The 16,484-nt window shown below is 34.7% G+C and overlaps 1 protein-coding gene across 1 annotated transcript in view; it reads right to left on the reverse strand.

The window, feature by feature from the left end:
* ZNF326 (zinc finger protein 326) overlaps positions 1-16,484 on the reverse strand; it is a 40,905-nt gene that overhangs the window by 16,436 nt on the left and 7,985 nt on the right. Inside the window, exons 3-7 of the mRNA XM_081054999.1 lie at positions 14,330-14,365; positions 14,123-14,234; positions 11,580-11,985; positions 9,041-9,239; positions 425-536 (exon numbers count right to left, since the gene is read on the reverse strand). Of these exons, the coding sequence (XP_080911125.1) occupies positions 425-536; positions 9,041-9,239; positions 11,580-11,985; positions 14,123-14,234; positions 14,330-14,365 (865 nt within the window). The remainder of the gene's footprint in view (positions 1-424; positions 537-9,040; positions 9,240-11,579; positions 11,986-14,122; positions 14,235-14,329; positions 14,366-16,484) is intronic.

Below are 16,484 nucleotides of genomic sequence, written 5' to 3' on the forward strand. Positions count from 1 at the left end.
AAAGCTAGTATCTACTCATTTATTCTTCTTTTTCAGAATTTTTTTTGGAATCAGGATTGGAAAAACCTGATATATTTGTAATACTTAGTTTTCCTATCCAAGAATATCACTGTCTCCGTACTGTAGTAAAATATCAAAGACTGTGGTTTTCTTCATGTTATGACATGTATTTCTTTTTAAGAATACTGTGTTTCTAGGTGTTTTTTTCTTTAGATTATCATTATTGAAGGGGACCTCATATTTTCTTATATTTTCTAAGTGGTGATTGCATATAAATATCAAAAATCAAAAGCATTCTTATGTATTTTTTATTAAACCTTTTCATTTGACATTCAGGAATTTTTTCACATTCCAATTAATGCATTTGCCTTTTTTAGGACATTGTTTTTTAATGAGCTCAACTTTCTGACTATTAAGTACAAACCTGTATCCATCTCCATATTTCTCACTGTTTTTTTCTCTTCTGCGCCTTTGTTTCTCTCGTCGGGCTTCAATTCGCCGCTTTTCTTCTTCTTCATTTTTAGGATCAATTTTTGCTATGATATCAGAAAAAAAAAACGTCAAGACTACAGACCATTTTTCATTCTCCCTTTCCAGTCCCCAATTCATAAAGTACAGACAAGATAAGGTTTATTTGGTGACAGTCTAAACTGAACTCATCAAAAAAATCAAATTTCAAGATTACCCTGTATTTCTGAAACATCATTTGAATAAAATCATAAATTTTGCCATATTTACTTTTCATCTATGTGATACGTGCAACATATTTTTCTTTAAATTTACTAACTTTTTTCTTATTTTCATTTTAAGCAATAATATCCATAAAGTCATCTTGAATACCACTTTAGGAAACAATGAAGTAACCTAACCCTGTCTGAAAATGGAAATCAAATGAACACTGGAGAGTCCTGGATGCAAAAACTCATATATGTTATAGCAGATTTCCCAAAATTTCTTTAAATGTATAAATTCTAAAACAAAAGCAGTTCCCTCTCTGTTAAAATATTATTTTTAATATAAAGTAATAAAATGCCTGGTACAAAATTTACCATTTTAACCATTTCCAAGTGTACAATTCAGTGGAATTAAGTACATCACAATGTTATGCAACTACTATCATCACTACTTAGTTTCAGAACATTTTCATCACCCCAAACCGAAACCCCATACCCATTAAGCAGTCGTTCCCCACTTACCCTTTCCCCAAGCCCCTGGCAACTACTAATCAGCTTTTTGTCTCTACAGATTTCCCTGTTTTGGATATTTCACCACAAATGGAATCATACAACATGTGACCTTTTTTGTCTGGCTACTTTTATTTAACATAATGGTCTCAAATCAAGGTTCATCCATATGTTGTACCATGTATCAGTACTTCATTCCTTTTTATGGCTGAATAACATCCCATTGTGTGGATATCACATTTTCTTTTATCCATTCATTTGTTAATAAACACTTGGATCATTTCCAACCTTTTGGCAAATGTGAATAATGCTGCTATGAACTTTTGTGTACAGCTTTTGTTTAATACTTCTTTTCAATTCTTTGAGGTATATACTCAGGGGTAGATTGCTGGGTCATATGGTCTACGTTTAATCATTTGAAGAACCATCCAACTCTTTCCCACAACAGCTGCACCATTTTACATTCCCAATAGTAATGTGTGAGGGTTTCAATTTCTCCACATCCCAGTGAACACTTGCTATTTTCCTTTATTTTATTATGCCCATCCAGTTCACACGGTGTGAAGTGGTATCTCATTGTGAGCAGGTTCTTTATTATAATACAGTTAACTTTAGACAGCAACAACAAAACTCATCTGCCCTGAAACTTTTCCTTTTATACATTGTTTCTCCTTTAAGATTACGTTTGGACAAATACCTAACACAAAATCATGAATACTTGGGGATTTGTAAACTTAATAGTAAACAAATTTTTAAGCAGCACTTGCTATATATACAGTGGGATGTTTCAAAATTATATAAAATCAGTAACTTAAAATTTAGTATCTAGATTATTTTTCATCATTTTATAAGAGTTTAAATGCATATTCTTATTAACCATTTTCAATATCCTCATTCAGTTTACCTAAAACCCTCACTCTATGGAAAATCTACTTGTATATGTCTTCGAACTAGCATTTCATTTCCCTTCCATATGCCAAAGCTGTGATATATGTCGTACCTCCAGCCAAATAACAGAATATGATTCCTTTCTACTGTTTTTCAACAAACCATATAGTCTCTACTACAGGATAATAAGACCTCTTGTTTCTGAATATTCAGCAGATACCTTTCAAAATGTCCATGTCACACTTGACAGTGAAGCCTGAATTGACTACAAAATTTTGGCTTTAATTTTAACTACACTACACTATTCTCAAGTATTGTTAAAAAGAAAAAAACAAAGTTAGATAACATATATCTGCTTTAATTGAAAATCAACTTCTGTATCAAACTTTGCAATATTTACTTAACTATACCTGCAAAATATATCTTTGGACTCTGTCCCAAAAGAATCAACTGAATTGCCTATTCTAGTAATGTCTAGATTACAAAATTTGGTAAACAACAACCTACCGATTAATACAAGTATAAAAGGTATCCCCACAACATACATTCCACTGACTTAGTATCAGGTGTCCAGAATTCCAGAATATTGTTATTATTTTTTGTTATACAATATAGATATCAATTTGCAAAACATGGCAGAAAAGTAGATTTAAGAACAGTATTTAAATCTGTCCAGAGTTTTATATTCTAGTTCATACATTTTGAGGAAAGAATCAGACATTTTTAATTTCAATTTTTCAAATATGATATATTAAGATATCATAATGTTATAATTAGAAAAAAGTTGGTTTTTAGAAAGTTATAATTAGAAAAACAACTTTTTTCTAATTATAACATTATAGCTATCTTAATGCATCTATAACAGTACAAAGCAATTTTCTGTTACAATCACATAGAGGTTTAAGTGAAGGGTTTCTAGAGCAACACTTGTCCTGGAAAAATTCCTGGCTGTGCCATTTACCTGTTGTTTGACCTGGGCAGAAGTTATTTATCTACCCTGTGCTTATTTTCTCAGCTGAGAACAGTTTGATAGGCATACCTACACCTGAGCAGGCTGATGTGAGAATTACATAAATAATTCACATTATACCCTTTTCACACAGAGCCTAATGTGCAGTAAACATTCAGTAAGTACTAGCTTACTGGATTAATAACTACAATCCCACTTTTATCAAAATGGATACATGTATTAATCCTTGAGCTATTTAAATGGAGATAAAACTCAAAAAACAAAACATACTGTCAGTATCTAAAAATATATAATACCATTTTGAACTAGGACTTATCGAGGCCTCCTTGCTTCTTTTCCTTCTCCCTCTTTTTTTAAATAATTATTTGAAGGCTAGCACCACTTGTTTAGTACTTCCCACATCAAAGAAATACACTCTACTAAATTCATTGTAATGCTCAACAGATCTTAGTTTTTAAAATGTATGCAAAATATTTTAAAAATTTGACCAGAAAACTTTTGGAATATTCATTCATTACAATTATGTAAACCTTCTCCAACCCAACTACTAGATTAGGTAATCAAAATTTAATTCTAAAGAAGAGAACAGTTTTTGAACCTTTGCAACATCACCTAACTTGGAAAGACAAAACACTTCTCAGTCATCTAGGCAAAAATAAATATAAATAACAAAAAATAATTCAGTGTACAAGCAAAATATTTGTTGGATATTATTTTACTATTATCACAGAGAATGCTGAAAAGACATTTCTTTAGCTTTTATTTATGTAGAATCCTGACAACCTAATTTGGTCAAATGTACTTGATTTCATTTAGAGCTACAATACAAAGTTAAAAAAACAAAATACAATAAAATAACAGAGTAATTTGGCTCTGAACTTTTTTTTAACAAAGTCTCGATTGAGATATAATTCACATATCATACAATTCATCCATTTAAAGTGTGTAATCAAATGGTTTTTAGTATATTTGCAGACAGAAGCAAACATCACCATGATCAATTTTAACAAGTTTTCATCACCTCACAAAGAAACCTGGTACCCTTTAGGTATTACTCCCTACACACCCCACATCCCAAAGCAATCACTAATCTACGTCTGTCTCTACAAATTTCCATACTCTAGATTTTAATATGAAAAGAATCATAACGTGGACTTCTGTTAACTGGCTTTTTTCACTTAGCATTATCTTTTCAAGGTTCATCCAAATTGTACCATGTACCAATACTTCATCCCATTTTATGGCTGAGAAATAGTCCACTATATGGACATAGCCCATTTGTTTATTCATTTATCCATTGATGGATATTTGTGTCGTTTCTACCTTTTGGCTACTATGAATAATGCTTCTATAAACATCTGTATATAATTGTTTGTGTGGACGTATGTTTTCATTTCCTTTGGACATATAACCAGGAGTGGAATTGCTGGATCACATGGTAATTTTTTGAGGAACTACTTGTTTTAAAAAGCAACTGCACCATTTTACATTGCCACCAGCAATGTATAAGGGTTCTGATTTCTCCGCATCCTCACTGAGACTTATCTGTCTTTTTCATTCTAGCCATCCAGGTGGATGTGAAGTGGTATCTCATTGTGATTTTGATTTAAATTTCCCTGGTAATCGGTGGGCATTTTTTTCATGTGCTTATTGATTATTTGTATATCTTTTTTGGAAAAATGGTACTCACATGTTTTACTCACTTTTCAATTGGGTTAGTTGTCTTTTTTATTGAGTTACAAAAATTCTTTACACATTTTAGATGTAAGTTCCCAACCAGATCTATGATTTGCAAATATTTCCTACCACTCTGTGGGATGTCTTCACTGTCTTGATGGTGTCTTTTGAAGCACAAAAGTTTCTAATTTTCATGAAGTCCAATTTATGTTTTTCTTTTGTTACTCATGCTTTTCGTATCATAACTAAGAATTCCTTACCAAATCCAGTCATGAAGCTTTAGTCCTATGTTTGCTTCTAAGAGTATTATAGTTTTAGTTTTTACATTTAGGTCTTGCATTTTGGCTTTTGCATGTGGCCATCCAGTTGTCCAGAACCATTTGTTGAAGTCTATTCTCTCTCCACTAAATAATTTCAGCATTCTTGTTAAAAACCAGTGATCACAGATTTATAAGTTTGTTTCTGGACTCTCAATTCGATTCTATTGATCTATATGTCTGTTCTTGGGCCAGTACCACGTTGTCTTGATTACTGTCGCTTTGTATTAAGTTTTGAAATGAGTCTTTCTATTTTGTCCTTTTTCAGGACTGCTTTGAGTATTTCAGATCCCTTGCAATTCCTAATGAATTTTAGAATAAACTTGTTAATCTCTGCAAAGAAGTCAGATGGAACGCTGATAAGGATTGTGCTGAATGTGTAGATCAGTTTGGGAAGTATTACCATCTTAACAAATGTTAAGTCTTCTGACCTATAAACTTCTTTTTATCATTTATTTAGGTCTTCTTTAATTTCTTTCAACAATGTTTTGTAGTTTTCAAAGTATTAGTTCTGCACTTCTTTTGTTCAATTTATTACAGAATATTTTTTTCATGTTTTCAGGTGTATGAAACAACATAACAGACATTTAAACCCCTCATAAAATGATAACCCACCCCCCAAGCTACTACCCCTCTGACATCTTATGTAGCTGTTACAATAGCATCAACTATCTTCTCTACGTTGTACTCCACATCCCATGACTACATATACCTAGATATTTAGTTATAGTTGACATTCAATATTATTCTACTTCAGCTCTTCAGGTGTATAGCGCATTGGTCAGGTATCTACACAGTCTATGACGTGATCCCTGATAAGTCCAGTGCCCATCTGGCACGTTACATGATCTTTACAACAGTTGATCATATTCCCCATACTGTATTAACTACCAATTTGTATTTCTTAATGCCTTCACCTTTGTCACCCTGTCCCCAACCCCATTCCCATCTATAACCCTGATAGATCTAGTACCTATCTGGCACCATACCTAGTTATTACAATATTATTGACTAAATTCCTTATGCTGTACCTTATATCCATATGACTACTGTGTGACAACCAATTTGTACTTCTTAATACCTGCCCTTTTCACCCATACTTAACCCTCCACTCACAACTTAAAAAAGTCTCTCGAAGATTCCTTGTAATACTAGTTTGGTGGTAAACTCTTTCAGCTTTTTCTTGTCTGGGAAACTCCTTATCTGTCCTTCAATTCTAAATGATAGCTTTGCTAGGTAGAGTAATCTTGGTTGTATGTCATTGCTTTTCATCACTTGGAATATTTCCTGCCACTCCCTTCGTACCTGCAAAGTTTCTGTTAAGAAATCATCTGACAGTCGTATGGGGGCTGCCTTGTAGGTAACTAACTGCTTTTCTCTTGCTGCTTTTAAGATTCTCTCTTTGTATTTAACCTTTGACATCTTAATTATGATGTGTCTTGGTGTTGACCTCTTTGGGTTTATCTTATTTGGGACTCTGTGTTTTCTGAGCATGTATGTCTATTTTGTTCACCAGGTTAGGGAAGTTTCCTGTCATTATTTCTTCAAGTAGGTTTTTAATTCCTTGCTCTGTCTCTTCTCCTTGATACCCCTATAATGTGAATATTGGTACACCTGATATTGTCCTTAAACTCTTAATTTTTTAGATTCTTTTTTCTTTTTGTTGTTCTGGTTGGGTGTTTGCTGCTACCTTATCTTCTACATCGCTGGTTAGATCCTCTGCTTCATCTAATCTGCTGTTGATTCCCTGTAATATATTCTCCATTTCCATTACTGTGTTCTTTATTTCTGACTGGTTCTTTTTCAGTTTCCATCTCCATTTTTATGCTTCCTGTCTATCTGATGAAGTTCTCCCTGAGATCACTGAGCATTCCTATGACCAGTGTTGGGAACTCTGTGTCTGATAGATTGCTTATCTCTATTTCACTTAGTTCTTTTTCTGGAGTTTTGTTCTGTTCTTTCATTTGAGACATGTTTCTTTGTCTCACCAATTTGGCTGCCTCCTTGTGTTTGTTTCTATGTATTAGGTAGGGCTTCTATGTCTTCAGGTCTTAGTAGAGTGGCCTTATGTAGTAGGTGTGCTGTGGGTTTCAGTGGTGCAGTCTTTCTGGTCACCTGAGTCGTGCGCTCCAGGTGTGTCCCTTGTGTGGGTTGTGTGTGCCCTCCTCTTGTAGTTGAGCCTTGGTTGATAACTGTACATCAATGTGAGGGACTCACCCTTAGGCTCAATGGTTGTGAGGACTGGCCTTGACTACAGTGGAAGGGTTGCTGTGCAGGGGCTGATCCTATAAAGCAGGATCTGCCTCAGCAGGACTCTGATGTCTGTCCAATCCTCCCCTTGGTTGTGTCGTACTTGGAGACAGCTAGGTGATGCTCCAGCTGTTTTGAAGCTGGCTACTGGGGACGCCAGCTCTAGGACCATCTTGAAGGGGATCCACTGTAGGTCTACTTCAGCCACAGCCTGTGTCCCACCCGGGGCCACCCAGCGGAAGCCAGAAAGAAATCCGCAGATGGCTGCCTCTCGTGCTGTGCTTAGAAGAGACTTTGAGAGGCCAAGCCAGGAACCAAGGTTGACCGTCGCTAGTGCTGGCTTAGGGCTGCTCAGCCAGAGGTACAGGGCAAGCTCAAGCCAGATGCTGCTTGTCTGGGTTCCACGAACCTTTGAGAGACCCTAGGAAAGTGCAGCTTGAGCCAAGGCAGGCAGTCTACACAAAAAAGCCACTGAAAGCAGTCTGAGTGTGCCCAAAAGTAGGGCAGGACCAGGTCTCAAATCGCTAGGGAGGGGCAACCGAACAGTGAAAACTCAGAAATGGCGGCCGCCTGTGTAAGTGCGCCAGGAAGGGAGAGGGCTCAACAAAGAAATAATGGACTCTGCCAGCTCCTCCATCCAGGAGAAAGTTGCCTCTCCAGCCCCCGTCCCAAGCCAGACAACTCAATTCCTGCCACCTTTGCAGCTCAGAGCGAGTGATTCCGTTGGTGGGAAAGTCCACGCACAGTCCCTTTAAGAGGAGCACCTGTGAGTGCAGCAGCACTATCTCACTTAGTCACAATCTACGCTGTTTTTCACAACCAAAAATTATGGGGACTTCTCTCCCTGGCACTGGAACACTGGGCTGGAGTGGGGCTGGGATCTCTCTCTCCTTTAGGGGATGGCGGGATCCCCCACAGCTGAATTAGCCTTCCCAATCTTTAATGGTTACACATGGGTGTGGGACCAGCACGTTCCAAGTCTCTGACCTTCCTACCAGTCTGGAGATAGTTTCTTCTGCATGTCCTTAGTTGAAAGGCTTCAATTCAGCTTGATTTTAGGCGATTCTCAATAATGGTTGTTTTGTAGATTAGTTGTAATTTTGAAGTGGTTGTGAACACAGCGTTTAACTACTGTGCCATCTTGGTTGTCCTTACAGAATATTTTATTCTCCATGATGCTAACATGAATGAAATTGTTTTCTTAATTTCATTTTTAAATTAGTTCTCTCTCCATTTTTTAACAATGTACAAATGGAAATATTATTATCTCTAAGAGTCACCTTGTCTAGAAGATTAAAAGCAGATTAATTTTTCTAAAAGAAATATAGCTTTTCCTGGTACGAAGATCCACAAAACATTTCTTCCCTTTTTCCTTATAAAGGGGATTTTATGTAATACGACATAACATTTCCTCAACAATACCTCCAACAATAAATATAACACCCAGAAAAGGAATTTGATTCAAAAATCATGTGTGAGGCCAATTTAAAAAATACAGATGTTCTGGCTCTGCCCTAAATCAGGATTTAGGGAAGAGGGGTAGACCCGGACACATAAATTTAAAAAGTAACTTTGGGTAATTTTGATATTCATGACTGACTAATAACTACACTTAGGGGATTCACTAGCCTAATTTCTACAATTATAATTATTATGTAGTTTGACTATATAAACATGAAAAATTATCTAAAAGCACTGAATTTTTTAAAAATTCAAAGTATCCTGAATGACAGCAATTATGGTTTCTTACTTACTAGGTGATTTGCTGAGAATCATCTTCTCCACGGGTTTTGCTAGCTTGGGTTTCTTGATAAAGGTTCCACCGGGCTTATTAAATGGTTGCATCATTTTTCTCTTTATTCCTCTTGCAGCAGCAACTGTCACATTGGTGGATTTGTTTTGATAGTCAACAACAATTCCGGGTCTATGAATGCTTCCAAAATCACTCATATGCTGAAAATTTGTGAAATCAAGAAATATTAGCATAATATCCAAAGATAATGAATTCATACACAATTTACATGTTATCTACCTAATAATTTTCACCTGAAAACTCCCCAGAATGTAACTAAGTTTTACATGTCCACTCTGAATAAACACATTGAAAAACTTTGTAAATTATTACATGAACTCAATTCCAGTGAATTAGTATTTTTATTTCCAGTAGAACAAATGTGGATATTTCCTATTTTTTATTTTTACAATTCAAAGTTGTTGAGATCATAAACAACATAGGCGCCTGTCAAAATATTACCACTTGTACAACTCTCTGACAACTCCTCTTCAGAGTTCCTAATTGATGTTTTCCCATGAAAAGACCTTAAAAGAAATCTTTACTTTACTAAAGCCTGGCTTAAAACTAACAAACACAAAGAAGACCATATTTGAAGTTTGAAGTAAAAAAGATCCAGAAATCATTTAGGATTTCTCCCTGTTGGAAAAGGGAATGAGAAGGCGAGATGGAACATTAGCATGAAATAGGAGAGTTAAAGCATAACCATGCATCAACTTCCAAGACACACTTCAGATAAAGAATTGCATCTGACGTTCCATTCACATTCTTACCTAGAGAAACATATGCTGACCCAGAAGACTGAGAAGCAAAACTCTAAAGATGAAGAGTCATGCAACCAAACGACTCTTTGTGTCCCTTCTTCTTCTCGTCATTAACAAAATCCACTACACCAAGAGGCCACATGTCCATAGAAATTTGTTCCGCTAACCTTACTTTTAGAAGATAAAGATTGAGGAGTAATCTGAAGAGAAGGATCCAATGGGAATTGTACAAGTGAAGATTAAAAAAGAAAGTCCTATTGGTTCATCTACTTCATTAACAGGAAGAAAGAAAGAAAAGTCCATTCAGACTAGAATGGTGAATACAAAGTAAAGGAATACCTGTTTTTCTATTATGGAAACAAATCAATATTTGAAATCTCATTAAGAAAAAAAATCATTTGCCTATAAATATACAACATGGAAAATGTTAAATATTTTCCAAATTTTCAAACTGGAATAGATTTTCAATTTCAAAACCCAAAGCCTATTACCCCAACTATTTTCAATCAACCTACAATCGTTAAGTATGGTGGAACAGCCACATACCAGTTGCTCACACTTTATTATGCTTAGAATATCTATCTAACCTACTAGATTTGAATAAATTAGTGTTTCCAGGTAATTTATATAAACACATCAGAAAAATCTTCATTAATATCTATTAAAGGTGCAATGCATTTTACATAAGAGTTAGCTGTTATAAATGCAAAATTTCTACACAAGTATTACAAACTACACTGATGTACCAAAAGCTAATGAATAGTCAGAAATGTGTACTCTACTACATTTTTTTATCGGAAGTACTTTCCTCTGCAAAGAGAATATTAAGAGCAACTGACTCAAAAAAAAAAGAAAAAAAAACATTTCTTACATATAGCAAAAATACAGTAATCTGTATATGATCAAACTACATAATAACCCCACACTCTACATACACTTACTAGATAAAATTTCATGTTAGTCAAGTTACCTAAGAACATAGGCATTATCTTTACACTACATATCCTGAAATTAAACACTTGAAGACTAGTGTATCTATTCATTTAAGCAATTTACAAAATATTACTTCCTAGGAAGGAGCCATACACATGTATAGGTGGGAAATTATCTCTCTATAATAAAACTACTGACACAGGGAAAACAGAACACCCAGTAATAGGACATACTGTAAGAGAGTGAGTTAGCAAAATTATACTGACCACAAATCATTTTACAACCTATTATACATATCAACTTCTTCACCATGTAAACATGGCTAAGCTACCCTCATCTATCACCAACTTTCAGTCTCCTGTGTTTAATGAGAGATATGGAGCTAGTTTAGCAGCAAAGTATAAACATTTTATCATACATTGCACCTTTAACCTACTCAAAAACTCCAAAAGGTTCAGTTACCTTTTACAATAATCCAAGAACTGTCCCACCAGCAAAATTGCTAGTGTTTACAAGGAAAAATGCAACTCCTTTTAACCCCTTTTAGACCAAACCTAACATCCTCACCTTTTTAATAAAGGGAGATTTGGCAAAACTTTATGAACAATCATCTCAAACTGCCACTTATTTTCTGAGGTGCTGGAAAAACTTTTACAGGCAACCTAAAAATTATGCTTATGACTCAGCTTTTGCTTCAAAATACACTGGGATGAACAGTGTTTACTCTAGTTGAAAACCATGGTCTTGAAAGGGTTTAAAAGAGTGACTAGTGAAAAGAATCTGAAAAGATTCTGTTGTACTTACTCCTCGGCCTCGGCCTCTGCCTGTTGATGGTCCTCCAAAAGCATCATAGTTTCTGCTTCCAAACGTACTTTCAGGATAAGCAGGCGTTCCTCTCCCCCGAGAGCCTACAGGAGCAGGCTTCATATGGGGTGAAGAAAAACTGCTGTAGGAAGAGTAATTCTCTCTTCCTCTGTCCTCCATAAACCCAGGCCTCAATTTTGAACGGGAGTAAGGTGCTTCCCAGCTAGACCCGCCCTGGTTTCTACCTCCGAAAGAGTCAAGGCTATTCCGGTAGGAGCTCTCAAATCGACCACCATAACTACCTCCGAAGCGGCTTTGTTCGGGTTCATTAAAACCATAGCCAGATCTGTACAGATCTCGCCCACCCAGAGAAGACCTGGAGTCGTAAGACTCATAAGGTCCAAACCTGGAAAAGTTGCACAATGAGGGAAAAAACAAAAGTAAGCTTACTAATGTTAGACAATTCAAAAGACAAATTATCAGATGACATTTATCAACTAAAATTCATTTATACCATACTGGTTTGCACAGTTCTACTTTTATTCACGCTTGATTAGGGCTGGGCAGTTTAACATGAGACCAGATAGAAAGCTATCTGAGTCAGTTTTTTAATGTGATTTGAGTTAAGTAAAGCTTAGCTTAAAAATCTGCTTTTTAGCAGCTTTTCTATTTTATTAAAAATAAGATTTGTCTGTCATTATTTAAGCCCAGCCCTAGTCTTGGAAAAAGTCATTTGCTAAAATTCACAAACTACTCAAACTTTCTTTGAATCCATCCCTAATATTGGAAAATACAAAATATATACAGTATTTTGGCTTTCAATAGGACACAAATTGAAGACTATACAGAGGTAGGCCACTTGTGACACAGAAGAGATCCTTTTGTACCCCCAATAATCTATATCACAAAACTGCTTCATTATGTCTGCAGTAGTCAAAATTTGGAGAATTATCTCTGGTTATAAAATTTGACAATCTGCCAAACTTTGGCTAAGGTCAATCAATAATCAATCCTCAGTCACTTTCACTTATAGACTAGTAAATCTAACAAATCTAGAAGGCTAAGCACATAAAATAGAACATAAAAGTAAAGGACCACCAACATATACCCTCTGCATATGAATTTTCAAAGCAGATGAGGAAGAATATATTTTATAACGTCTTCAATTCTTTGAAAAATTATTTCCTGGCAGGAAATTATAAAACTACTCTAAAAAGGGAGCACACAGTCTCCTCAAGGTTTTAATAGAGTCAACGGGAAAACAAATCATCTTCTCACAAATCCAAAGTATGGATTACAAAAGTTGCCTCATACCTTACAACACAGTTTTATAAAGGTCCACAATTACACATGAGATAAACGATAAACATCTACATAATTTATGCACATTATATTTACAATGTAACAGGGCAATAACTGATATATTAAAACATTGAGATGTGTTACATTACTTCAATTATTTACAGATCACTAAATAGAAGGTACTATTTACTTCTGAATCCTATCCTAGTGACCATACAAAAATGATTCCTCTTTCCAACTACATTTTTTCAAAATATCTATTATATTAGCAAAATTGTTGTAACTGCTCGTTTTGTTCATTTTTCTCTACTATAAACCATAGTGGCACACTTGAAGCAGAAAGAAGGAAAGTAAGCATCATTCAATCCATCCTTAAGGAATCCAGATCCTTCAATTTATGAAAAATGTTTCCTAACTAGTTTTGCTTCTATTTAGTAGGAATCCTTGTATCTCAAAAAGCAGACCCCCCAACCACTTTGCCTGAAATATGGTCAACCCTACAGCCTGTAGAAGTTCAACTAGGTTTAAGCTTTCCACAGTATCAACAGCAAATATAAATACATTCTAAACTCTAGTGCGTTAAAATAAGCAAAAAGTATAGTATTCATGGCTTTAATACAATGTTCCTATCTAGAACACAAGTGTTTTTGATGTAAGTAGTACCTGCCAATAAATAACCTAGACATGATTTAAAAAACATTTTTATTATTACAATATGCTCTTGCAACCTACTTGAAAACTAAAATTAAAAAAAATAACTATCTTAAATGTTTCTTAGAGACAATGTGGCTAGGCTGGTTCAGTTAAACCTGTTCTAGTCAAAGACTGCTTTGCTGCTTTATACAGCACCACACATTAGGAAAGATTTTTTTTTTAAATCATTAAGAAAAAGCTTCACAAATATTTCCAATAACATTTTTATATAATTTGTTTGGGACATTCTGATTGATAAGGAGTTAGAAGTAAAAGAAGGAAAAGAAATATTCACTGCTCAAGACATAAAATCTTACTCTCTTATATTGAACTGATACGTTATCTGAGGTTTTCCTAAAACAATGTCTGCCAGTGATTCTGAGATAATTTTTATAACCATTAGTTAACACCTTTAAACATTTAAGGTGATTATTCAACACCACATAGTAAGTTCAAGTATCATAACATGCCAAAGGAGTACTACTTAATTAAAATATCCAGAATCTTATAGTCTTCTAATTATTCGGCCAAGTGATTAAGCAATTTACCTGCTACCCCCACCACCACCACTGTGACTGTCCATGCCATATGACTGGTTTAGGTAGGAGTCCATGGATCTCTGACCCCCATAGGATCCATGGCCATAGTCACGGTCCATCCCTATAAAGAGTTTAAAAAGAAAAAAATTAAGTGACTCTCACCTTTACTGGCACTCAAAAGAAGAATTTTTAGATAAATATCCTTGAATGCCAGACCTCCATAAGATCCAGGGCCATAATCACGATCCATTCCTAAAAGAGAGTCATAACAAAAGGTCAGTAAAATACAGCATTTCCTTCTGGAATCTTTGCATAAAACACCAGATATTCACATCAACCACCTGAAATAATAATTCACCATTCACATTTAAGCTAAAGTCACACGAGACACTGAAGGAAAAAACACACAGATGATAATCTGAAAAATCAGATTTGCTATGGAAACCTAACGTTTCAAAGAAAAACTTGAGCAACTAAAAAGTTCTATATCAGAATTATTTTCAATATAACTAATATTTATTTAACTAGGGTACTACTTACTATAAGGCCTGGTGTTAGATACTAGAGTACATAATTAATAATAAATAATTACTATCCTCAAGAAAAATCAGCATTTAATAATGTCAAAAGGGAAAATTTTTGTTACAAGTATAGTTCACTGCATCTGTTCTCAAAACGTCTAAAAAACCAGAAGCAGCCCAATTTCAAGTAACTGAATTTTAATTACTTCGTACAGTAATTGAAATAGTTATTTTTAAAAAGTAAAAATCACAGAGTGGGGCCAATCTGTGGGACTGTGTCTATAAATAATGACTCAAAAAATATTTAAATTCTCAAATACTTTGAATAAAGGGAAGGAATGTGAATTCTAGCAATGCAAACACTAAAAAATTCTAATACAATAAGAGTCCTAAGTATATTTTAGCGCACTGCAAGTCTACCTCTATCCTAACCTCTGACATGAAAAATAAATATGAGGTAATAAAATGAATTTACTATGATTATAAAAATGAAAAAAATTTTAAACCATTTAGAATGTATTTCCTATAAAGTCCTTTAAAAGTCTTCATTACAACCCACCCCCAAATTTTATGCACTAATAAATACAATCATATACACAGAACAAATACCTTAATTTATATTTTTAAAAACATTAAATAAATTTTAATTACATTTAAATATTTCTGTGTCTAACAATAACAATAATGACAATAGCAACTTTACAAAACCACTGCATGGTATCTTGCAACTTTAAACCTGGAAGTGACTTAAATGATCAAATTCAATCTTCTTGTTGTATATATTAGAACTAAAATCCAAAGAGATAAAATGATTTTCCCAAAGTCCCATTAGTATCTACCTCTTTATCCACATGTTGTTGCTTCTACATGAAATACTCTCCTCCACCACCCCAAATACCTACCATTTCCCGGAAAATAAGACCTAGGCGGACAATCAGCTCTAATGCGTCTTTTGGAAAAAAATTAATATAAGACCTGGTCCTCATAGTAAAGTAAGACCGGGTCTTACATTATTGAAAAATTAGATCGGGTCTTATATTACAGAAAAATATAAGGAAAAAAGATGGGTCTTATATTAATTTGTGCTCCAAAAGACGCATTACAGCTGATTGTCTGGCTAGATCTTATTTTCGGGGAAATACAGTACTTATTGAACTCTTCTAATCTTTTACAGTCCATTTCAAATACTAATCCTTTCAAGAACACTTTTTATCGATATTGTCTCAGCTGATTATCATCTTTCTTCTGAATATCTATCGAAGTCTGTGCCTGTTACCTGGTGCTTATGATACTCTCTGCCTTATAATCTGCTATTTGTGGCCCTATCTTAAATGTACACTATTCTTGTGGTCAGGTCTGACTTTTAGTAATTTTTCATATACCCTTGAGCAGCAGTTCTCAAGGAATAATCTGTTGACCACTGGAAGTTGCCAAGACTCTTTCACAGGGTCCACAAGGTCAAACTGTTTTCATAAATAACACTAAGACGTTATTAGCCTTCTGTAGTATTGACATTTGCACTGAAGATGCAAAAGCACTGGTGGGTAAAACTGCTGGTGTTATAGCACAAATCAAGGCAGTAGCAACCAGACTATACTAGCAGTCGTATTCAACACTGCACACTTGTAGTAAAAAATAGTAAAATAAAAATGCCACCTTCACTTAAGAATGTACTTGATGAAGCAGTCAAAATAATTAATTTTATTAAATCACCACCTTTGAGTACACTTCCTTTCAGACATTTGTGTAGTGAAATGGGAAGCACACAAAAAGCAATTTTGCTGCATATCGAAGTATAGTTCACTCCAGGAAAAGCCATTGTGTAAGTGTTTGGTGTGTGAACTGAATTA

The sequence above is a fragment of the Rhinolophus hipposideros genome (genome assembly GCF_964194185.1).
Source record: "Rhinolophus hipposideros genome assembly, chromosome: 8".
Classification (NCBI taxonomy): Eukaryota; Metazoa; Chordata; class Mammalia; order Chiroptera; family Rhinolophidae; genus Rhinolophus; species Rhinolophus hipposideros.